The sequence below is a fragment of the Sander lucioperca genome, chromosome 13, assembly GCF_008315115.2.
Source record: "Sander lucioperca isolate FBNREF2018 chromosome 13, SLUC_FBN_1.2, whole genome shotgun sequence".
NCBI lineage: Eukaryota > Metazoa > Chordata > Actinopteri > Perciformes > Percidae > Sander > Sander lucioperca.
The window spans coordinates 21,527,537-21,554,389 of NC_050185.1; the positions used below are offsets into that span (position 1 = coordinate 21,527,537).

General features: G+C 40.0%; 1 protein-coding gene across 14 annotated transcripts in view; it reads right to left on the reverse strand.

Annotated features, from left to right (window-relative positions):
- The window catches only part of rapgef6 (Rap guanine nucleotide exchange factor (GEF) 6), a 154,508-nt gene that overhangs the window by 71,912 nt on the left and 55,743 nt on the right, over window positions 1-26,853 (reverse strand). For 7 of the 14 annotated variants that reach the window (XM_036008847.1, XM_031308170.2, XM_031308167.2 and 4 more), the window contains one exon: window positions 19,622-19,765. In XM_036008847.1, coding sequence (XP_035864740.1) covers window positions 19,622-19,765 — 144 coding nt within the window. Of the gene's footprint in view, window positions 1-3,310; window positions 3,833-19,621; window positions 20,507-26,853 lie in introns of those variants that run through there. The other 7 variants (XM_031308163.2, XM_036008845.1, XM_036008846.1 and 4 more) reach the window with 4 other exon arrangements.

Here is a 26,853-nt window from a genome sequence, read left to right on the forward strand (position 1 = left end):
GTTCAAGACATTCGGTGCAAAAACAACGATCAAAGAAAAAAAAAGCTTTGTCTACAACATTGGACCTAAAGCATTTAACTCAAGCCTAAAGAGTAAACTTTTAACTAGAAAACCCCAATCTACTGTATGGACGATCAATAGGTGGTTGGAAGCCTTGAGATTTGAGAAGCTGACAAGTGACAAATGAAGTCACCTGCTCTGAAACGCAGACATTGGATTGGAAATAACCTGCAACAGTGGTGAGGATATTCAGTTGAAAAATCAGCCGGTGTTAGCTTATCGCCAATAGATCAGTATCAGTATATGGCAACTCATAAATATCAAGTCAGTACAAAAATAATAAGTTTGAGGTCATAACAGTTTCACAAGCAGAGCTGAAGTGATTAGTCAATCAACAGAATGTTCATTTTTAAACTGAACTCAACTGTGAGGATTTGCTCCTTTTATTTGTCTTATGTGATCATTTAAAGTGATTATTTTGGAGTACTGCACTAATAATCTAATAAATAAGCTATATGAAGAAAGCAACTTGGGCCTTTTTTACTATTGTTTTTTTTTTACATTTTAGAGACTAAACAATAATAGATTATTCAAAGAAATAATCTGCTTATTAATCGATAATGAAAATAATTGTTGCAGCCCTATTAAGAAGTTTATTTTTCAAATGTGAAATGTCCTGCTCAGTACATATCTTGGTCACAATGATTCAGTTTCTTTGATTTATGGTATCCTTATCCAAAATGTCTGTTTATCTATAATAATATTAATCATAATTAGAATATCAGACAATTTATTGTTGGTAGATGTTTTTGAACTCAAATAGTAATATTGCTACTGGATTTACAAGCTTTTCATTCAGCAGCAGACATTAGACCCCTTGCCAGTAATGAAAGATCACTGTACAATTTGGGTCACACAAGAGATGGAGAGCAATAAAGACGAGTAATAAGGTATTTAAGACCATGTTCAGTGACTGTGTGTGGTACAGATTTAATGTGTTATCTTAGACTGAACATCTTCTCACTTGAACATCTCTCATCCCTTTTCATCTCCAGGGACCTAATTATTACTTATCCTACTGAAAACACACACACACACACACACACACACACACACACACACACACACACACACACAATGAAGACAAACATCTCTGAGGCTTTCAGCACCCAGACAGGAGCTCCCAAAGAGACAGACACATAGGGATCTATCCGACAGATATTCTGCTCGGACAACCAATGAGCTGTACAGCAGAGGAGTCCTGGCATGTTAGTTTGAATATTAAAAAAAAAATAGAACAAACGACAATACAACTCACAATTCATGCACCATAGTTGCTTTCCTTGCATCACCAAGAAGTTCACTAGAGGCTAGGATAACTGGCGGATTATTCTGAGCGACTAAAACTAGAACATCAAACTGTTAATTATACACATGGCTGCATCATTACCAGTGTACTGCTGACTACTGGGAGCCAATAGACAGATTAGACAGATCACATGGATTACATGTATAAGATGACAGATCTAAGGAAAAACAAATAAGTGTACGAAAATGTACATCATTTGTCACCCTAATTACAACAGCACTTTACTGCAGAGAACGGGGACTTATATATATATTAGGGCTGTCAATCGATTACAAATTTTAATCTAAATTATTACGTACTCTGTGATTAATTAATCGAAATTAATCGCATACATAATTAACGGTGCCTGAACCGATACTTTTTAAGAAAGTAAAAAAAGAAAAGAAAAAAGAAAGGTACTAAACAACAGTCGGTGACATTAAAGTCATAATCAAAATTATATGATTTAATAATAATGTATAACAATAACAATAATTTATTTCACTAGTAAATTGCTGTTGAACGACAAAAACAACCACCAGATGGGAAAAGGACATTTACAATAACATCAAATGCACCACGAGGCTGTAGTTTACCAGTTTCATTGAACGCACCGTCTGTGTTGTTTCTCCGACGGCAGCTGCAGATTGTTACATCTCGGTGTTGAATCCTCTACAGTAAAACACAGTCAAACTTTACACCGTTTAGCGTTAGCTGTCAGCATTTTAACCGTTTTTAATCCAGCTACTAGCTAGCGGTAGGCTAACGTTAGCTGCTGTCGAGTATAGTGTTAACTAGCGTCACGTGCAGCGGTGTTTGAATTGCCTATCGTCTGTTTCAGAGCATCAGAGAGAAGCGCAGACATATCAGTGGCACCAGATTTCGGTAGCCAGGGTTGGCAGGAGGAAGATTTTTACAAGTAAATGTTCCAATCAATGATCCAGGCAGCACATTCTCGTCTCCCTCCTTCATTTTACAGTCGAATGGTGGCTAGAACGGCTCCGGGTCAAACGTCAATATGGAATAGATTAATCTGCGTTATTTTTTTTAACAAGTTATTTTTTCTCAGATTAATTAATCGAAATGAACGCGTTATTTTGACAGCCCTAATATATATACTTATAAGCTATAGTGCAACCTTATTCTGAACCCTTGTCCCATCATCTGCAATCTTTGCTCTCTTCCGAATAAAATTTTAATATAATCTACACTCACAGGGGCTTCCTAATATTATTTTTGGAAACCCTCCAATCAGTGTGTCCTTTGGGGAGTAAGGAGTGGTGCTAGGAAGAATAAAACATTGGTGCATAGATAGCAAAGCACTTCAGTGTCCACACAGTGCAATGTTTTGATATGTACACTGCCATCAGGTTTACCTTCTCAGGTGACTTAACACTGTACAAACATGAGGAAGTCATTTCTGTTCCGTTTTATTTACTCTTTGGTGTTCGTGGCTGTTGTAAGGTGGTGTTATGTTCTATGTTCTACCACACCACAAAAAGGCTGGGGGGAATACAAAAGAAAAAAAAAACACTGGAACCTATATCTGTACTGTGTATTTATATTTGTGCATCTCTGGTTTCCAATAAAAAAAACATAGGCTTTGGCATGTTACCAGACGTGCATATCAGTATTTTTCAGTATACAACAGTTAAAATTCAAATTAAAGGAAGAAGCAAAGCATGAATGTGACACACACGCACACACAAACCGACACAATAAATATTCATCATATGCATATAAATCAAGCTTATTTTCTCTCATCCCCACCCTATCACTCTCACACACACACAGAGAGAGAGAGAGAGAGAGAGAGAGAGAGAGAGAGAGAGAGAGAGAGAGAGAGAGAGAGAGGAGAGAGAGAGAGGAGAGAGAGAGAGAGAGAGAGAGAGAGAGAGAGAGAGAGAGAGAGAGAGAGAAGCCAGAGGCACTGGCCAGAAAAGGGATTACGACATCGCTTACTTTGGAGGACCACGGCTGCAAGCAGTTGGCATAGCAACGGACCAGGAAAGCCATTTCGACAGGACGAAGGGTGCCAGCGAGGGGAAGTTTCCCCTCGTTCACCAAGAGATGAAGAAAAAAAAAGAAGTCAAAGTGGAGGGCAAGAGCTGATGCCGACCTCTTTGCTGAAAGAGAACTGTCCAGGTGATTTTTAAAAAACCTTCGTGTTCATTTGGCAGTAAAAGGTAGAAGATTGTCGCTATAGAGGGAGACTTAAAGTCAAGGCAGATCCATTTACGTGTCACGCTTTCTCTCTAATGCATTCAAAAGAACTGCAACAGAGAAGCTTAAAACCCTCCTAAAATGGAAAACTGTAGAATATTCACTGATAGCAGAGCAGGAGGTTGTGTGGTCAAAGAAAAAGCCAACTTCAGATCCAAATTCATTATATTTTTCTGTTGAAAGTTAAATGTAAAAGCTCATCGAGTCATTTTTGTCTTCTTCTAGATTCACTTTCCTTCTTAAAAGAAGCAGAGGTTCCTTTCCTCAACGGATAAGCCAGTGCTGGATAAAAAGATAGGCTTGTCTGTGCATCTGCAGCCCCCTGGGAAGAAGGCTCTTAACCAGCTTAAAGTCCTCCAAACAGTCCACTCTCACCTCCCAAAAGCCTGGATCATTTGCCTGCAGCTCTCCTCATTCAATGTCTATGTCTGTCAAACTCCTTTCTCTGTCTCTTTGCAACTCTTTATCTCTCTACAGAGCTCCGGTGCATGTGCGTGTCCAGCAGTGCAGCTCCATGGCAGGGGCAAGTGATCCCCGTCCCTTAACCCAGTTTCAAGCTCTCTTCCCTGGTTAGCGCCCACACCTCACGCCGGCATTCTTCCTCTCCCTCCCACCCTTAGAGAGAAGCTACCGTGGATAGGATGCTGTACCGTGGAGAGCCAGCTGCTAATGGAAAACGGAGAGAGTGAGAGCGAGGGAGGAGGGAGGAGAATCCAGCTGAAAAAGAATGACATCACCTGTGCAGCATGAGAGAGAGAGAGAGAGAGAGAGAGAGAGAGAGAGAGAGAGAGAGAGAGAGAGAGAGAGAGAGAGATGGAGGGAATGGGAGGTGGCGTGGATGACGCGAGAGCAAGCAGAGGGAAACTGCATTAGATGGATTGGCTGCTGAGCAGATGTGGATGAGAAAGAGATGTGGACAGAGACAGAGAATGGGAAAGACAGAGATAGAAAGGAAAGAAAGGAAGCATCTTTATTGATCAGCTGGTAACATAAAGCTGAGTGTATTGAGGCAACCCCCTCCTCTTTGTGAGCATGCCGCATAAATTACCCCAAAAAAAAATCACGGAGCCTCTATCAGATACAAAGACAGACGCTGGCGGCATTTTGGCAAACGTGGACACGCAACACAATAGCACAAGCTGATAATGGGTTTCCCCTGTCAAAAAGCACAGCGACACAGTAGACAGGATTTGACGTATAAGAGAGACAATCACTGATAAATCCCTCTAATACAGTACATCACTAAATAATATACTAACGTAATAAAAGGCATTCAGCTTGAGGTGTAAACTATTAGAAGCAGACCTGGATCTCTGCAAATAATTATTTGAAGCATCAAATGTGGGATACCATTAAAGTAGGATAGACCGAAAGAGAATAGGCTTTCAAGCCTTTTAATTAGCAAATCCTAAACCAAACTGCCTAACCCTACTAAGCATTGATTTGGTAATTTCAAAGCCAAAAGAAGCCCACCGCCTGAGTGAAAACCAAGCTAAATATGGGGGAAAGTTAACGTTTTTTTTAAAGGACTTTGAATATGAAGCCCGACTACACATTAAAAAATACTAATTGAAATGTAGTTTAAAAACAAGGCTTATATGTAAACTTAACAAAAAGTTTTGACCAAATCACTAAATGGATTCTTAATGGGAATCACAGCCTCTTTGATGAAAGCAAATTAAGCAGAAACTCAGCAGGAACAAGTAGTGAAATCGTGACTTGAAACAATGATTTCTAGTTTCCTTTTCCAGGCCGTTTTAGTTCTTCTTAATTATTTATTAGTGGACATCTAGAGGCAACAAATACACATTTAATCCCAGGACAATAATTGATTTATCTCAAAAATTAAAGCAGCATTTGAAATGTGTACATTTAATTTTTAGTTTTCCTTAGAAACTATCCAAATGTCCCAACTTCAGAAACACAGGTCTAGAATTTATGTTGCTCATCTTTTTATACAATGTATCAAACCTCAACCTGACACTACAAGTAAGTCAAATTTACAGAAAAAACTTCACTGTAAAGCACTGTGTACTCTCAAAGGGAGTTATGAGATAAGATAAGATATACTTTATTGTCCCCAAAGGGAAATTAGTTTTGGACTCTGTCCGTTCTGCAGCTTTACAAGGACAACACAAATCACAGAAAATAAGCATCTCTCAACACATATACTCATTCAGCACAAAACATGCTTTCATATACATTAGACAGGTACCTATATAGTAAGCACATTAACTCCTTCTTTCATTGGCAGTTTTCTAATTTAACGACCCACACAGTGTAACTTCTGTCGTAACAACTTTTATAGAAAATGTTAGTATGTACTGGTTTAATGCAGAGATTGCATGTTCTGCCTCAATTGGTTATCCTGAAGAGGTAAAAGAGTTTAAGTTGCACACGTGTGAACAAAAACCCTTCAAATAATATGTCTTCTGAAAAGATTTAAATTATTAAACAAACATTTTATTTTTGGTACTAAGCATCGATGCCTTCCTTAACCTTCTGTTCCTCTCGCATTAACCAGCTTGAGTACTGTGGTGTTGTTTTGACGTTGAGAAAAGATGAGAGAGAGAGAGAGAGAGAGAGAGAGAGAGAGAGAGAGAGAGAGAGAGAGAGAGAGAGAGAGAGAGAGAGAGAGAGAGAGAGAGAGAGGAGGGAAGAATTAAAAGCATAGACAATAAGAGCTGTCTGGTTGTGTAATTGGCTGATTCTCCTCCAGCAGAGGAGAGATGCAATCTCCTATTACCAGATACTTCAGAGAGGGGAGGATCTTTCTCACCCTCTCCTTTTCTCTCTTTCTGGCCTCCCTCCCTCTCGTTTAGTATATTCCCCCTCACTGCCTTTTTTTTCTCTCCTCCTTCCTCCCTCTCTCTGACAAAAAAATCCCCAATTTTATGCTATCTCTGCCTTCATCGTGTTTGCCTCAAATTAGCGGTTTCCTCTTTTCTCCTGCCTCAGTATCTGTTCTGGTGTTGATCATGGTCTCTTTTCAGCCCCACTTTTCTTTAAAGATCTCCTTTTCTCTCATTTTTATCAGCTGTGTATGTATCCATCTTCCTCTTTCCGTGCTTCACTCTCTTTCTGCTATGAACCAGGATCTCTACCCTCAGTTCTCTCTGCTCTATAAATGATACGCACCTCCCGACTAGGAATGACATCATCTTTTTAGTCCGCAGCCAATCAGATGCAAGCACATGGAGCTCTGCCTTCAGAGGAGTGTTATGTACACAAGAGGGACAGAGAGAGAGAAAGAGAGACATAAATAGATAGAGCGATAGATAGACAGAGAGACAGATAGATAGATAGCTAGATAGATAGAGAGACTGATAGATAGATAGATAGATGGATAGATAGATAGATAAACAGGTAGACAGACATATAGATATTGTAACTGCAGTATTTTCCCTTTTGCATACTAGTGCATGCAGCACTACATCATTCCCTTGCCCTGCTGTCAAAGCCACAGCCCTAATAGACATGCACACATGCACACACAGCTGCTGCATTTTTCTTTTGTTTTAAAAAATATAAACAAAGACTAACTACGGGAGAAAAACATCCAAAAAGAAAATCACTTCTCAAAGTTTGGAGCTTCCAACTGGTCTGCTGTGAGGCTGCGTAGAGGTCCACCTTTGGACAATCTGCTGGTCTTAACACAAATAGGTAGAAACACTGAATAATGAATAATTACCAATTGAGTTACAAACAAAACCTTCATTTGAGTAAATCTGTTGCTCTTCTTTTTATCATGGCAACAGCGGTGTGTTTAGAAATTGAACTACTGTTCTTGTTTGGGGATACAAAGTGATCACTAGGTCTTTGTTACAGAACTAAGTAATGACCCAAGGTGCTGCCAAAATTAACAAAATCTTAGTATTTCATGACACCCAACTGGTTAAAGATGTGGCTACCTGGTGGGTGGGATAGAATAAATTACCTCAGAGAAAGAGCCAGAAGAATACATACGTAGATGAAATTCAAACAGTTAAAAGAAAAAAAGAGACAAAAGAAAAGAAAGGATGGAGTCAATGTGACACTAAAAAATGCCAGATAAAGGAAAATATCTCCACACATCACTGTACTGTAGTAGTTTAGAAGCATTTATTTATATTAAATTCCATTTTAAGAGGAGGATTTAGAGGAATTAAAGTCAAAGCTGTCACAAGAAATACTTAAGTTTTATACTCTTCATGAACAGAGTTCTATATAGTAATAACCACTATAATGTGGTTTCATAACATGAAGTTCTTGTACCGTATAGCATCTTGGTCCGTGTGACTACCCTGATTTTAAGTTCATACCCAAAAAGTAAAGAAACACACGCTTGTCTGCATTACGTGTCACAGAGCACCATTTACAGTAAATCAGTACACGATGATGTGGGATCTGTCTGCAAAACACAGAGCAGGATACACGTCACACAGGAAACACTTCCTGGAACAGTGTGTCTGCAAATGTGTGCGTCTGTGAGCATGTGGCGGGTTAAGTCAGGTGATTATAGACAAAGCATAAAGAAAAGAGGCGAGAAAGTCAGAAAAGCAAAGAGCAAGAATCAGAGAATACAAGCTGAAGAGAGAGAGATAAGAGCGAAAAATGAGACAAAAATATAATAAAAAATAATAATAATACATTTTATGTATGGGCGCCTTTCGACACTTAAGGGCACCTTACATGTACAAATAATATGTGTGCAGAAGTTTATAAAAAAAAATAAAGAAAAATAGCAATGCTTTTGGAAAACGTGACAAATTCAGGCACCGACAGACTGACAGGAAATGTGTCCTGTCCAATGACAAGCTGTCAGACAGACTCACACACATCAGGCACTTTGCACTGACTAGACATACCCGTAGCATCCTGTGCATGTGGTTGTGTGTTTTGTGTGTTGCTCACTAAGGTGTGACATGGTTCAGTGAGTTCTGAGGGGGTCCCGTCTCTCTTTGTCACCCCTGGGACACCACACACACTAATTTGTATATCTTCACATGCTTGCACAAAGTGGCCAACTGCATTGTGTGTGTGTGTTTGTCTGGTTACTGCTCGCAGCTAATCAGTTCTGCCAGGCTTATTAAAAAGTGAGCTGAGTAAAGCCCCTGTAGCTCTGTAACACACACACACACACACAGTTGGGTGGCCGTACAGTTATTTCCATGGACAGTAACAGAGACGCTTGCCTATGAGGGGAGATATAAACCAGTGCTGGTTTGGTGAATCACAGATCTTTTTGCAACATCAAAGTGAAACTGGATTTTAGCACTATGCTTACAGTTACAGTTTATGTGGGTTTCCATTCCTTCTTTGCCTTACCTAGTTAAGACCAGTTAGAATTATCATTATTAAATCTTTCCAAAAATGTTACAAAATTACATGACTCCTTGCCTTCTGTACGAAATATAATATCGCCTCACAGCAGAGAGTAGAATGTTAAGGCCCTATATAATCTGATGGTTTCCTGTGTACAGTAGACGAGTACACAAAGAACAGTAAGTCCTGCTCACAAAAAAACAAACATACGTTCATGCAACTCACACAAAGAGACAACTATGTGAATGTACTGACTGTAGACTGTTTGTGTGTGTGTGTGTGTGTGTGTGTGTGTGTGTGTGTGTGTGTGTGTGTGTGTGTCTCTCTCTCTCCGAAGGACAAGACAGGAATTCCTGCTATTTAAACCAGCCCTTCCCTTTCCGACTACAGAGAGATTTAAGTTCAGAGAAAAAAAAAAATGCTAAAACATAAAACAGGCTGTGGAAATTGGTGACAATCATCTATGTTTTGGCCTTGATCTGTAGCTGCAACTCCCAGAATGAAACAGTGAGATGTGTAATTTCTGCATATTTCCTAAAAAACTTAGTAAGTGGCATCATAGGTGACGCACTTGATGTATAAACAAACAGATGAAAGAAAAGAGAAGAAGGCAAAGGGCTGCCAGCGGGATTTAGATGTAGGTGGTGTGTTTTATTTGGGGCACAACACCCATTTATTTCAACTGTACTAAATGATTCTGATCTCCTGATTGGACATGAACTGTAGGCATCCTCAACTGTTCTTCAGCTCAAACCAGCTGTTCATGCACTGGGAAGAAGTTTTGGACATTAGGGAAAAATCTTTGATTGGATTTTAAAACCTGGATTATCTTAACCTCATAAACAACCATTTCTAATCACAATTTAAGAGAAACACATGACAATAGAGCAAGTAACCTAGACCCAAAGACTGAAAGTGTATTAATATGAATGTAGAACATAATGTATGCACACTATTTGTCCCTATGTCCATGCATGTTTTATAGAAACACATCTAATATGTTCAGGCAGTGGCATAAAAACTGGGAAGATTAGACAGAAGGAAATATCAAGGAGGGAAGATGACAGGAGGATAAGGGACTGAGGTAAGAGGAGGAGGAGGGAAGAGTGAGAGAAGAAGCAGAGATGAATTTAGAGAGGGAGTTCAACAAGGTTGTCATCTTAGTGATGCTGATGTAATCTCTAAAATTAGCAGCAACAACAGCAGCAGATAGTGCCCCACTGGTACACTGTGCTGCCCAGCATACTGTACTATGTACACACTACGCACATCAGGATGTCTGCAGGTTTCTAAAGCCAATTCTAATAAACAAAGACCAAAGCTGTCATTGCATGTTAAAAATACTACCTATTATAATTCTGTAAGGTCATATATTTAAAGTCTTTTTAAGACTATTTACAGAAAGTGTGAGTACCGGTATGTGCTTAGTGCATGGACGATGGATGCAGCAGGAGCCCCGCAGCTGGAGCACCACTGGTCGACTGAGGTCTGTGGTTTCTGTTGGCTGTTTGAAGGCATCAGTCCAAGACTGCATTGAGTATTTTGAGCCTGAGTCACAATTTGGGGAAGTAAACAAGTCAGTAATTGGCACATGATCGTTGTACTCGACCCCGCCAGCTGTTTGGATGAAAAATATTTTGGTCTTTTTGGTTTTGTTGTTTCACTTGTTGCCAGTTATCTGATGTATAGCTTTTCTGTATTTTTCGTAGACGCAGACTGTGGAAATTGCAGGTACGTTGTAAAGCCAGACTTTTGTTTGGCGTTGTCATGAGTTGTTTGGAGCCATACAATTGAACTTTTTTTGCACAAGTAGCAACCAGTACAGCTTAGTTTGATAACCGGGTACACCTGTTTGGTGTAATAATAACATTAAGATGGTCAGATACCTTCTTTAACACAGGAAAAAGTTGACAAAATTAGCTCTCAAAAGGTTTTATCTTCGAGGCGCTTATCGGTTTGTCTTGAGAGGGGCTGGGTACCGAATTTAATACTTTTTAGGCGCCGAACAAACTGCCTCCTTAGTATTGAGTATCAAAAAATACCAGTATCAAAGTGACGGTACTGGTATCGGTATCGAAAATGTTTAAACGATACCCAGCCCTAGTCTTGAAGCATTAAGGTCTAACTCACTGATGGTCAGAGCAAGTTAAAATAATGCTACGCTTATCTTGCAAGTACTATCAACCCCAGTTAGATCCATTCCTCCACTACCTTATCCTCTGACCGACCTCCCTCCCTCTCCTGTCTTAACCCCTCTTGACCCTGCATTTCTCTCACCCCATCCTTCATGCCTCCAAATAAATCCCCATCTGACCTTGCCACAACCTTCACCTTTTTGCCCCATCCCTCCATCCCCATGCCCCACCACCCCTTCTGCTGCACGCCCACTCATCTTTTTCATTACCTGTTAACCCCCATTATCTTCCAGTCTTCATTTCACCCTCCTTTCTCCTCCCTCAACCCCTCTTCTCCATTGGTCCTTCAGAGCCCCTCATGCCTATATATCCATCTTTCCTTATTGCTCCTTCACTCAATTCCTATGACTCCTTCAGAGACATAGTAATTTCACTAATGTTTATGTTACATTTTATATAATTGTCACTTTTGCTTTCCAATCTCCGATCCCTCTCCCTCCTACTCATCTTCTACTTCTCCGCCTTCATTATGTCCTTCCTGCCACCCTCCTTCCTCTCCTCTCGGATTTTTTAAAAAGGTTATTCTCATGGCATCGCTGCTTCACATATATACATCAGAGAGTCAAAGGAAAAACAGGGAAGAGGTACAGGAAATCTAGATCAAAATAAAGTGACATTGCCAAGTCACAGTTTAATTTCTTGGATGGATGCTGAGGCACCTGAATGCCGATGGGTTTTTCATTGTTAGTCCCTAACGTTATTAAGGGTTTGAATATTTTACTATTTGACGAAAAGCAGTTGCATTTTGCTTTTATAGATACACCAACTTTTCCACCTCAGCCAAATTTGTTGTTATATATATATATATATATATATATATATTTCATTCAAATAAATCTCCAATGTTTCAACTCTTTTTTTATGTGCATATTGAAAATGAACAAAAAGTCAAGCGGACGGAAAAACACGTATTGTTTAGGAATGATGGTAAAGAATTGGATTGCCATCTATACCGTAAAGAGGGTAATGTCAATTCCTGATGAGATGAACAATGAGTGATATTTAGCTGGTTACAAAACAGAAACAAAACCTTAACACAAACAGAATCATAACAACGTACCATAAAGGTGAATTAAGTTAGCTTTCATCTGCCTTGTAGCAAAGAAAATGCCCTATTGTATCTGAACACTTCAATACAGCAGGTAATCAATACCAATCTCTCATACGTTTCTTAGCTTTGGCTCATTCATGTCAATTACTGTCAGCAACTTAAAGAAACTGTCCACCCCTGTTCTTGCAATTCCTTGATTACTACACGCCAACAAGTCAATAAAAACAATAAACAATAAAACAATAAGGGTAATAATGATAGCGGTAATAATCCAGCCCTCCTTACAGTTGCACGATTTTCTGAGTGAAAACATACACATTTCTTGTTCTCATGGCCTTTCTTATTCTTTTCCTTCCCCCTTCATCTTGGCTCCCTGTCTCTCCCTGGGGGCCCTGCTTGGTCTAGCAGTGGCAGAGCTGGTTAGAGGCCCCTGGGGTTTGGCTGGCCCCACCTGCATTCTGATAGAATGAGACCAGATGAGCTCAGGAATGGACTAGATGCATTAAAGCAGCAATGGGCTTTAAAACATAAGCAGTGCAAGTTTAAGCTCTGCAGATGTCCGAGGAAGGCGAACAGCAAGACAGACATACATAAAACCTGCACACTGTATGTATGCGCATTTAAACACAGCTGGAAATTACTATAAAAAAGTACTAAAAAAACAGACACACCCTGAGTTAACACTGAGTTATAGTTGACATGCACAGCACACGTGCAGATTTTCAAAAACATGCACCCACACACACACTAATGACAATGAAAATGAATCCAGGAAAATGACGGCAATGTTAACAACTTCATCGTTACATGGTGCCAAGCAAAACTCTATAAAACTGACCAACACCAGTGAGTTCATTCCAACACAATCAGCACAGGAAATTGACTTTTTCAACAAACCACCACAGTGGATGGAGCTCCACAGATTTCCCAGACACGTTCACTGTTTAACCAGACTTTTAACAGAGGGAGGCTCGGAACAACCAATTACATCTGCCAAAGTGGCCGGTAGAGACAAAATTCCCAGGCCACGTCAAATTTAACAGAATTATGTGATACAAAGCAAGTGATCTTCCCATCACTCCATCTACATGATCATCAAACCTGAGGGGAGGTTGAAAGGTGATGCAGAATCATTTTTCCATAACTCTCCACATCAGGTTGACAGGGTTATGACAAAGCATTTGTATGAGTCACACCTATGACTTGCCCACTAAATGATGAACGCAACCTACTTAGATTTACCCTGAATGTAAGCACTGACGTGAGATTAACTTGAGTAATGTGACTGCATGACGAGCACAAGGTCATCAAATTGAGCAAATATGATACCACCAAGGACAGAATCATCAAGGTGAAGTCACTGCTAATGGCTCCCTAAAAATAAACTGGTATTATATGAGGTAAGAGTAAAAAAGGAATGTATAGTTAAAGTGTTAAAGCTGCATGCAGCACAACAGGACCTACAAGCTTTTATATCTAGTTACAACAATGAATGAACCAAAACATTAAGAAGTTTTCAAGTAAAAGCAGCTTCATTCTTAAGATTGGGAGTTCATTTTTAATCTCGGAAACAGTACTTGACAAAACAACCTCGCCACCAAAGGCCATTTAGTAGCTGTTCTGGAGCTTTAGACACAATCTTCCTTGCTTGTCAGATCCAGCAAAATGATGGTGCTAGTAAGCATTTAGTGTCCTGGAGACTTCAGGACTTTGCAGTGTTACGTAACTTTGTGGGCATGCATCGGTTTCCTTGTGTGACATACTGTATATATGTTTAACATAATTTACTTAACTGCAACGTTGCATATTACAGAGCTAAAGAAAGCTATATAAATATATAAACATATACATTAAAAAATGTTTGATCTCACTACTGACTATCCACCGTGCCAACTAGTGGTTAGAGCAGTCAGCTATTAAACTAATAAAAACTAGGGTTGGGCATCATTTGGATTTTAACGATTCTGATTCCAATTCCGATTCTTCCTTTCGATTCCGGTTCTTATCGATTCTCGATTCCGATTCTTTGAGGGGTGGAGTTGAAACAGGTCAAATGCTTATTTTCACAAATAAGAGAAAAGTTTTATTTTGATTCAATGGTGGTTTGCAGTTTTACAGCTTTTTCAATGTAAAATAAAGCCACACTAGAGTGCTGCTTACTGTGCTCCAAGGCTGCAACACAACAAGCGCCTGGCCGCTTCGGAAACCAAAACTTGCGCAAGTTAAATTGGGAAGCGATGATCGGATTTGAAACCAAATCCTCCAAACGATTCCAAATGATTCCAATAAAGAAACAATTCTACTGGAATCGTAATGTTTGAAACGATTCCAAGTAGGAATCGGTTCTCGATGCCCAACCCTAGTAAAAACCTAGTCTCACTTTGCCAGACCCTCCTCCACAGCGCTGTGGAGGAGGGTCTGGCTAGTCCACACAGCATTCCGGGATGCGAGAAAAACGCGCTCTGGTTTATTGGCATTTCTTTAAACCAATCACAATTGTCTTGGGCGGCGCTAAGTGCCATACGAAGCAACAGCGCCTCTGCAAAACAGCCTCGGGAAGGAACATGTGTACGTTCAAAGTAGGGCTGGGCGATATGGAGAAAATCAGATATCATGATATTCTTGATCAAATACCTCGATATCAATATTGCGACGATATTCTAGGGTTGACAATTGGTGCTTTAACAAAATATCTTCACACTTAGATTTTAGATAAATAATCCCCAGTAATGTGGACATAATGTCTAAGTGGGGAAAAAGCAAATAATAGAACAGCTAGAACAGTCTGGTAAGTTCCAAAAAGTACAGCACTTTACTGTAATGCAGCTTTTTAAACCAGGAAAAGACAACACTGTCATATCACGATATTACAATATCCAAAATCAAAGACGATATCCAGTCTCATATCACAATATCGATATATTGCCCAGTCCTAGATCAAAGGTTGTCTTATTCGTGCAACAGAAAACTCAGATTGGACAGATAGTCTAGCTAGCTGTCTGGATTTACCCTGCAGAGATCTGAGGAGCAGTTAACCGTAGTCCTCAGAAATAAATAAATATGAGGGATAGTCCTCATAAATAAATAAATATGAGGGACATTCAGCGGAATTTCCGGCGGCACCTGAGCAATCCCAGATGTGAAACGTCGTGTATATAGACTAGTAAAAACCTGACAGTACACAGCGTCCTCCTCAGACTTTAAGTAATGGGTGGGATTGAGAAAACAAATATAATATTTTAAAGGATAGTAATCCATGAATGATTGAGCTGTCTTTGGGACACTTGCTCACTGTTGCTGAGAGTAGCTTTCATGTTAGATGTTCACTGATAGCTGAGGCTTTGAAATATTAATGCAGGTTTTCACACTTAACTCACGTGAGTCCCAGGTTAGCCAGAGGGAGGAAAAAATGCTAAAGTGTTTGGAAGGAAAAATGTAGCAGACATCAGACGTTTTTACTTATGACACAGGAAGTTTGCTAACCACAGACGTTGCAAGAGACGTGGTGTTTCCGGTGTGTACAGACACTCAATTTCTTCAGAACAGCAGAGAGGATGCTGCTTCATGCTCTACATGTTTCCCCCAAGCACAAGGACAAATCTAGCTACTTATAAGACATAGGGCCTCGTGCAGCAGCAAATGAATCCTGAGAAATATTCAAAACAAATCACAACTTCAAAGTGTATCTATATTCACATGGTGCAGGTGCACCGGCTTGTATCTAAAATACAATGTATGAAAACTTGAATTTAGCACAACTTGGATCACTAAGACAGCAAAACATCACTCTTTGGTGATTTTATTCCAGTGTTGTGCATACTGAACTATCCTGTGCAGATGGCTGAACCTGCATCACGTTAAATTGATGATCCAGGGCTGGTATGAGTAGCTTGGCTGTAAAAGCCCTTCTAGCAGGTTTCCCCTGCAAGGCAAATGAGTTGATGGGTTCATCTATCTATCTTGGCCTTGTCCAGTGAGAGAAAGAAAGTAACACAGCGAGGCATCTGATGTCTTAATGAAGTGACTTTCTCTGTGTGCATGTGTCTATTTCTGTGTGTATGTGTATGTGTGTGTGGGGGGGTGGTGGTGGTGTATGAGTCATTAGTGAATCCCAGTGGTCTGTCATGATAGTGAGAGAATGCACAGGATCTTTTGTCTCTGGCACTCCTGGAAGAGGTATCAGGTTTCTGGATCAATGAGAAACAATCACAACCAGAGCCATCGCAGAGAATAAAAGTAAAAAGTGAAATAAAATAATAAAATAAAGCTTGATCTAATCGGTAGTTTGTCTTTTATTCTCTGCTCAAGATACAAAAGATGCTACATGTTCTTTGTATCCCTGCACCATTTTTAGGACTCTTCTCAATTCATAGCTCCAAGAACTTTCATTCACTCCAGAGCGAACCATTAAGAGAGAGAGACACCAGACACTGGTGTACACCAGTGATAATGGATTACTGATGTTATTATGGTTCAATAAGGTCTCTAAACAACATCCTCTGATCCACTGCCAGAAAAACTGTTCTCTTTAAGTGTGTGTGTGTGTGTGTGTGCGCGCGTGTGTGTGTGTGTACAATATTAATTTGTAGTCTGTGAAATATCCATCTATTACCATTATATCATCACAAATGGACGACCCCCTTAAAGCTATAGTGCGTAGTTTCTGTCGCCCCCATGAGGAATTCTAAGTAATGACAATAACACTGTCAGAGCGTCCACATGATACAAGCCTTACGTGATCGTGCACGCGCCCCCACCCCTCCTCCACTCAGTTGCCTGTAGCCAAGGAGGACACGGAGGATTAAAAAAACATGGACTCTTCAGAAGAGGTAATTATCTTTACTCGAGCTTCTGCGCGGGAAAGTCACCGGACGACACAATCTTCTGAACATAGTCATACTGAGACATACAGAGAGAGCTGTGTGGAGCTGATAGTCTTAATTAGCTTCGTAGCAACTCATTTAGCAATGGCTTGAATGTAACGGACGTTTATTAATATCAAAAAGTTACGCACTAAAGCTTTAAGATACAATAAAAAAAGTAAATAAAAATAACAGTGTCAGTGTCTTGTACAAAAACAATGTAAATGTATTTTGCTGCTGTAACAAGTTATTGGCCCTGTTGGTTTATTAATTACAGAGAAAAGGAATGTCTCTAACTGGTCAAATGATAGAACAATATATCAATCAATTACTTTACAAAAACGTTCAAGCGAACAAGCATACCTTCATCCACACAGCAGCAAACAACACTTGAACTTGGAAATTCAAAGTTTGCGCAACTTGAACTCTAATTCAGAGATGTGCTTAAGCAATTTCTCATCATTATTTTTGCAGAGATATATCCCTGCATGCTAACATTCATATATGTACAGTATATAGTAAAAGGATGATCGTTAAGCAGATGTTGCCATTTTAAAAGCCCCACATTTTATAACAGGCTATTTCAGTGCTGCATTAATTGCAGTTTAGAAAATCCTAAATTTAGACCTCTCTCTCTGCCGTAGGAATTGGTGCAAAGACAGCTCTGGCACTTAGCAAGTATGTGTTACAATATTTATGTTTATTTGTAACATTTGAGAAATATACATCTCTCAATGTATTGCTACTATGTCCATTTATTTTTTAAAACTATTTAACTTAAACTATCTAACACATTTTTCAAGTTTTTCCTGTTTTTTTGCACCGTACAGTTCTACTGCACAATCTTGGACCATGACAAGTCAGCATTTCACTGATGATATATGTGCTCTCTCTATAACACTCTGCTATAACACAGACTTTGTGGGTGAGATTTACTGTTGGCACTAGTGTATGTCACCTAACCACCAACAGTACACTAGATGGTCAGAGTGATAGCAGTTTGAGAGTCGTCTCGAACCTGTCTCTGTCCCGTCAGGTTTAAATGTCAGAACTAAGCGCCTCGTCCTCCATTTGTTAACCAGTATGTTGTTGGTCCCAACATGCATCTGTTTATTCCACAGTTGGTCCCCTTCCTATCTGCCACCCACAGTGTTGGTTGACAGAAGTATGTGCATGTGTGTGGCAGCCTCAAAATTACCCGCTTTTCCCCAACACTGCCTGTGTCTAAACAACAGGTGCCTATAACAGAAGTGACTCATATACACATCCACGCACACATAAACACACATGTACACTAGACATATCAACAACAACAAAAACCTGATAGATGTGAAAACACTGCAAGATAAAATGATGGAGCAGAGAAAGACCTACATGTAGGGAAAGATTCATTTTTGGAATCTGTCCTACCTGGTTTTTGTCATAATCCTGGAGACACAAGACATCAGCAAAAACATAAAAAGGGAAGAGAAAGACACAACTTACTGTCATAATGGGACAGAATGCAAACTGTCTGTGTGGGGTGTGAGTAAAATGGGTACAGGCTGGCATATGATATTCTTCTAATCTGTAATCTCATTCAATAAAAGAAAAGTGAGCATGTCAGGGACTCCATTTAGTCACTTTACAATGACCAGAGTACAATACATGTCATGGAACTATGATCCTTTGTATTAGGGATGTTTTGTTTTTGCCAAATGTGTCTTGAGTTCAGCCTGCCCTCCAGTCTTGCTCAAATTAAATGCAGGACTAACACAATTATCTCTATTTTCCATGACATTCACACTGTTCAACTTGTTTTTGTCCTGCTTCTTAGTGCTGCACTAGCACATCAGAGTGCTTAGCCTTTACATAATAAATGCTGTCACAAAAAATGCGGTGATGCTGAAGGCAAGAAATGTAATTTAAAAAAGTGGAACAATCACAAAGAGACTACAGAGCCACGCAGGGTCGACAGAGGACATTTTAAGCTCTCCATTAAGCCCCTTTGTAACACCCAAAGGAACTTTACATGAGCTGGGAAGAGTGTGTGTGAGCTAAGGGTTGTGTGTGTGTGTGTGTGTGTGTGTGTGTGTGTGTGTGTGTCTTTGTGATTGTGTCTGGCAAAGCGTGGCTTCTAGTGATTAGTCAAAACTGTAACTGACACACGGCTTGCCCAAGTGATCCTATCAAAAGGAGGGAAACCGTGCGCGTGCACACACAAACACACAAACACACAAACACACAAACACACAAACACACACACACACACAATGTCAAATAGCCTTTTCCACCAGTACTTTTAAATCTTCATCATAACACAGAAAAGGTTGATCTTTGCACATTTAGACCATACCATGCTGGTAGTAAGTATTATAGCAAGACAAGCGTAACAGGACTAGACAAGTAGAAGCTGAGGACACTTTCCAATCATGTGTCTGTGTCATCTGCCACTGCTGAGACTAAAAGCACTAATTAGTCAGGATGTCAGCAGGTTTCAGAAAATCAGACTTTTTGAGATCTTATAATTCTACCAAGGATTTATTTTAAGAACCCCTGAAAACACATTTCTTACCATGTCACATTAATCTAAAAGTTAAGATGACGTGAAAAAAAACTTGTCATTGTACGATGCTACTAGTAATGGTGTCACTCTTACCGTGTTGTAGCCCGCGGGTTCTTGGCCGTCTGTGATGAGTTCCCGCTCTCCCCTGGGGTTGACCCTCCTGAAGCGCCGTCTGGACCTCCGTTGGGATTCTTCTCTCTGAAGAAAACTGTCGTCCCCCTCACTGCCGTTATCCACCTGCAATACACAGTCAAAACCCTCCTCAGAATAGTAGTTTCGACGGGATTCGCACCCACAACCTTCAGGTGTGTGGAAACACCTGGAGGACTGATTCTCACTGTTTGAGACCTGAGAGCACTGCTCAGAGCTGCTCCTTTTTGGTAAATCAGACTTTTGGGTCTCAGGAACCGAGTTCAGATTTGTTAATTCCAAGTTCTGGTTTAGAATTTTAGATTGCTGGTTTTTGTAATCCAAGTTTTGGGTCTTAAACTCGGTTAGGTTTTGAAAGTCTGGGTTGGGATCCTTGAGCGTGTTCTCTTCCTTTCTCCGTGGCTCTGCTTCATGCCCTGGAGTTTCTGAGATCTGGTCCTGCTCTTCTGCTGGCTCCTGGTTGAACATCCAGTTCTTCCAGAGCGCAGAGAGCCGGTGCCAGCGGAGCACACTCATCCGGACGTTAGGACGGTATCAGAACAACACATAAAAGCAGGAAATAACATGGGAGGGGAGAAACAAACAATAAAAACAGGGAAACACTTTTTGACAAAAGATGAATAGAAGTGTTGCGTCCAAATGTTAAAAAAAGGTCCACAAAATCCTGAGGGCTCCCGCAACATTACATCCTTTGGGGCGAGCATCCACAAAAACAAGAAAGAAAAGAACCAAATTAAATGAACGAACAAATGGATTCACAATGAGTACAAAAAAAAACCGTCTTCGGCGCGAGTTGCCCTCTTCTGAGAGCCGGAGAGTTCAACACAGAGTTCAGCTGCTCAACACGTTGCATACTGACTTATTCACATGATCTCTCGCTCTCTCTCGCTTTCTCTCGCTCTCTCTGTGTTTGAGACACATGCACAGAGCATACACTGAGCCCACAGTTTCCTCCAGGAAACCGTAAATACACAAATATCCTCACCCGGCAGAAAAAAAAACAGCACAGCACACAGATTCCGGCCATACAATTCATTCCCTGTAGACTTCTTGTGCCGGTCTGTTGTTGCCGGAGGAATTTGTTTTCTTTCTCCATTGCATAATGTTAAGTAAGTCAATAGCCTTATTATGTCAGTAACAATGATATTTTTAAGAAATTCTAAATATGTTACTAAACCTTGAGAGGACAGACTTTGCTTCAATTTTGTAAGCCACCTGGTTTGATTTTTTTTTTTTATCTTCCTCTAACTTGTCTTTTATTTACTTTTGTTATTTCTTACAGCTGGAAGTTTTATGATTGATAATTTAGATATTTAGATCGAGCAGAAATACAACTAGATACGCCAACTTTAACCCTTTCTGTTACGTTCCTCTTTTCAGTATTGTTCCAAAACATGTACGTTAAAAGAGTACTGCACCGATTTAGCATTGCACTTTTACAACACTGTCAGACTCACGATGGACATGGATGTCGTCTTTTCCATTACAGTCATTCCTCTTCCTTGTTGAAACCTACATTCGCCTACATTACCCATAATGCAACCCAACCAACAACAGTTATGCTGCGTTCTATTTACCTCGGAACTCGGATTTTCCGAGGTTAAAGTAGGAAACACGACCCTGACCTCAGATTTCCCAGCTCGGAACTCGGACAACCTTGCAGTAGCCCGAGTTCAAAATCCAACATGGCTGCCCCCTGTATCAACAGTTGTGAAAGCTGCAGTAACATAAAGTTATAAGCACTTCTGGGTATGACGTCATTCCCAGCTCCGGCTTCCGAGTTCCAAGGTAAATAGAACGCGGCATTAGGTTTGAGAATCAGGTGTGTTACACTAGTAGCGGCTAATGTAGCCTCAAGCAGCTAGCCTCAAGCAGAGATGAGGAGCGGGCTACAGACGTATGGTAAGCTCACTTATTTCTTACTCCACATTTGTCACCTTAATTAAACCTTCCCGTATGCATCGGTTGATTCATATGTTTCAAACAGAGTTTCAACAGTTTGTTGTCCCTGTGTGACTGTCCATCTATCTATACATTCGCCTATTTGATGCAGTTATATTGGGGTCCACAACATGTAAATCATGTACTACGTTACCCACGTGTCAGCCTAAATTCACCTCTTCTAACTTGACAATCACGTCATGCTTAAGGGTTTGTGGTCAGCTGTTATTGCTTAGTAGTTCATCCTTGCCGGTCCAGAATATTGATTGGCTAATTTGGCATCTATTAACAAGTGTGCTCTATGTTTCTGTTTGCTTGGTCAGAGTATCGCTGCCCGTTGTTCAGCCTTCCAGTTTGTCAAGCTTTCTGCGTCTGCCAGTCTGAGAAGCCAAGAGAGGAGAGAAATGAATGTGATCCAGCTGCTGGTGTTTGAACATTTTTAAGATGCATCTTGTTACCACTTCTCTTTCTGTGTCTCTATCGCACTTATCTTCACTTTCTAGCTCATTATCTTTATCATTTCCCTTTCCTGGTTGGTTGTGAGGCTCTCATACTCCTACCTCGTACTCCTTCTATCTCGTACTCTTCGTCTGCATTTTTTCACTCTGTCTAGTCATGTATTAAGCTATAAGCTATAGTCACTGACAGCTAAAATGCATCAATTAGCACACAAAATGTTCATGCATTCATTCATGTACAACATGTGCATAACTAGTATCAGAAATAGGTTGACTGAATCTATTTTACAATACTGCAATCCATCCACAAATGATTATGAGCTTTCAGTGTGTTTAATTAAAAAAAGAATCTTGTGGAGAATATTTATCTTTTTCAACCAAATAAATAGTATTACTGTTACTTCACAGAACCAATGCAGAATACAAATGTATACTGTATGTATGTACATTATAGGCTACATTTACAGTTCAATGTTATGAAAGATAAAATGGCTAGGCAGGATTTTGGTATGAAATCTTTCAAATAGTCATTCTACTTGCCCCTTTCAACTTAGAATGTGGTAATGTGCTTACTATGAAAGAGCAATATTTCATCATAGTGTATAAATGCCTACAGACAGTTATTTCATAAGTGACTATTATTTGTTTCCGCCCCAACATATAGAGTGGCCTTACAGACCTATGATTGTCCACGAAAAGTTGAGACAGGGGTAAAAGACTATGAGCTAAAGAACCGCCAGAGAGAAATTTGCTGCTTGCCTTCCTGTATTCCCACATGTAACAAATACAATAACACCCATGATACCTAAATACCATGAAAAGACTAGGATTATATCGCTCAAAAGCAAACATCACAGAGCTGTTTGATTGAAGACAATCTCACACATCGATTAGAAAGCGGCTTTAAAGTAAAACACGAAAGAGAAGATGGACCCAAAGATTTTCTGTCACTGCTGAAATGGGACTCAATAACTGCTATGTGGTCAAAGACAGAGGAACAACCTTAACACCCCAATCTATCCCATGACCACCACTTCAGTCAGCCATTCAGAACTCTTGCCTTTATGTTTCTGACTGACTGTCACAGCCATAATGTGACCATATTTCCTGTTGCCTCTGTCCATTTAAATATATGTGTGTGACTAACTCCCACGTACTCATCAGTCAGTTTACATTCCTCTCTGTCTATCTGATGGTTTGGCTGCCAGCGTGCCTCACCCCCTTTTGCTCTATTCATTCATTTCTTACTTGCCTCTTCCTACTACTTACATCCTTTCATTCCACTGCATCTCCTCCCCCCCCACACACACACACACAGAGACTCAAAAACAACCCCACCCTGTCAGTCTGTGAATGTCACCCCTGTCCATCCTGTGACCAGAGTCATGACGATAGCCACAAATTACACTCCCTCTACTATCCCCATGGCCCTAATTAGCTGATTGGCTGCAATGCAGTGTGACTAGACCACAGTCCCTCTGCTCTTGTGTATTTATGCATTTATCTGAAAGTGTGTGTGTGTGTGTGTGTGTGTGTGTGTGTGTGTGTGTGTGTGTGTGTGTGTGTGTGTGTGTGTGTGTGTGTGTCTGTGTGTGTGTGTGTCTGTGTGTGTGTGTGTGTGTGTGTGTGTGTGTGTGTGTGTGTGTCTGTGTGTGTGTGTGTGTGTGTGTGTGTGTGTGTGTGTTTATTAGTGTTCCTGACAGCTTGTGTTTTACTCCTTTTGTGGTTATCCAATTTCTTCCTTTTTATGTCTGAAGGTATCATTGATGATAAGCACTCACTGCTAAGGTGCTTCCCAAAAATCATTCATCACTCAACCAGTGCTATGGTGTGTTCTTTTGGATTATGGAAAAGATGTGCCACAGTTTTCTTTGTCTGTTCAGCTATTACCATTCAAGCTGACTACCCAGTTTTACTCCTGTTTATTCCAAACAAGCCGCTGCTGTCTGAAACCTAACATGCATCAACTGCTGTGTGTCAGAAGGATTTTTCCAGGAAAGCCTCAACTGACAGCAAATGCAAATGCTTTCATTCACAGAGTATAGGTTGAAAGGCAACTGCGTTAAAAATCTGGCAAAAGTGGGATTTTATTTTATCTAGACAGATTGACACCCAATCATCGTCTGCTTGCAACAAACTTTTGTATAGACCGACATAAGCAGTACTTGATAAATGAATATACATAGTGAAATCACTCCTTAGTCTTAAAAAGGAAGAACATGAAGCTGACCATGTGAATCTCTTGACCTGAGATTGGCCCGACTTGACAGTAGAAGTCCAACCTGCTTTTAAAGCCAGAATCTGTTGATAGTGTTCTGGACCTCTGCACACTGTCACACAATGTGTTGAATAATCAGCTATGTTTTGGTCATAGAATAAAGATAAGTGGGTATCTTTACAAAGATAAAAGAACTGTTTTTCTTGTAGCATTGTACAACATCTCCCATTAGTCTTAGACAGAGATGTGCTGTCAAAGCCAGGAGATACTGTCTCACCAGTCCAATAATCACACGGTGTTTAAGACTGATTTCGCCTTTGAAAACTGGATTATCTTTTTTTGTTTAGCTCTGTGTACAGCTCAAATCTGTCTAAATGTAGAGGTAGTCATAATCTGCCAATTCTAAAGACGTACAGTCTGTATTAATATAATTATTACTATTGCACATCTGTTTTTCCTCCACAGCCAACACCACTTATCACACTGATGTAGTTCTGTACATCTGTGTATCTCTAACTGTCTATTTGCACATATTCTTTATACTGTGCACAACTGCACATTCCTTATTCAACATTTGGTTTGTTTTAAATCCATGTACAGCTCTTTATACTTCAGAAAATATATTGTAGTTATACTTTGACTGTTATTCACCACAACACCAAGGCAATTTCCCTGTTTCTGAAAACCTACTTGTCAATAAGCCTGTTTCTGATTCTGGCCTCCGCATTAGCATATTGTACTGATACTTTGTTTTTTACTTCCAATGAGTCTTGATACTCCAGATTCAAAGACCCATCCTGCTCTGCTGCACCACAGACCATTAAAAGGTGGCCAAGACAAGGATATGCTTGGATATTAGCAACAATAACAGCCTCTACATAGTCTCATTTCCTGGTTCGCAGACAAAAATGCAAGTACTTGAAAAACGGACATGCCCATATGTGTAGATACAGACACAAAAACACCTCATGTTCTCCCTAGCTCAGCTGATCCACTTTGTCTCTTTCTAGCACTCATTCCTCTCCTCCTTCCCCCCTCCATCACCACCAACATCTCTCTCTACTCTTCCTGGACAACATAAACAGTGGATGGTTTAACACAAACCCAGGCATGATTTATGCAAATCTATTCTGTGGCTCTTGTTCTGCAGTATCCAACTTCACATTCACACAGCATCACACAATCATAGCTGGACAATTATCAGTACTCCCACTACTCCCTTTTATTGTCGCAATAGCCTCTGAATGGACCCACGGGGCTAGTTTAGGATTAAGTGCCTTGATGAAAGGGCACCTCACTATTATAACCCTTTTTCATTGAGGGAACTTTCTAGGAAAATTATGTTCTGATGTCCCTGAACTATTGTGGGGGAGTGTGCAGCCCTGAATGTCGTTGATTGGTCAACCACATGCCTCAAGGCTGCTACAAATTCAGTGTGGCATTCATTCAAACAGTAAGCAATGTATACTGATGTTTATGCAAGTAGTGAAAGGGACTTCCTGAATTTAGTTGATGCAGCTCCTTGTTTCCTGGGACTATTTGATCAAAAAGTGCCACTGGTTGACGAGGGGAGACTGTTACTCCTTACTTTCCCCTTCTCCTGGTTTGTAGTTCTGTTACAAACAATCTTTCTTTTACCTGAAGGCTACAAGTGCCCCATTATCTAACTACTAATTCCCTTCCTTCCTTCCTTCCTCCCTCTCTCCCTCTTTCTTTCCTTCTTTCTTTACACTTAGCAACCCAAACTAACAGCACACACAAGCAAACAAACGTTGAATTCTGAACTCTTCTCATATAATGTATAAATAAACATCATTAGAAATTAGAAATATATATACAGTACGTGCAAGTTGCCTTAATTTGCTTGATAATGTTCGGCCATTTATTTATATTGAAACAGGATACAAAAAGTATGCTGTATTGTATGGACTGCAATCATAATCATTTAACTTTTCGCACAAAAGTGCAAATTGACAATCGTTTTTACACTTGGGGGTAAAAGCGTATTGTCCAAAATTTGCAGTGATATGTTGCTATGCCAACATTTTTAACTGTGTCAACTAAAACTGAATGCCACATATAAATCAATGCAATCAGTGGTGCAAAAACTTTCTGAAAGAGATATTTCTCTATTTTTCTTCTTTTCAGCTGTAGAAGAAAAATGACTTCCTGTAAAACAGGGGAATTTTCCCAGTGAAGAACTGCCTGAAGCTCTAAATATGAATAGTTTCAGTACGAAACTGGTTTAATCATTATTGTGTTACAGCGAAAAGCGATAAAGAGTAAAACTGACATTAATTGAAATGAAAATCTTGCACAATATTGGCTCAGTTTAAAGCGAACAGAGTGACAGTGTCTAAGGATGATAAGGGTTCATCATTGTTCCCCTGGCTACAGTTATGACAGTTATGTAAGTCTGTACAGCCATAGCAACCGAAATCTCAGATGAGGGTTTCTTAAAAGTTTCGGTACAAAACCTTGCAGGGGACTTCCTGTAACGTCTGAGAGTCCATTGACCTCACTATTAAAAGTCAAAGATAATGGACAGGTAACGATAA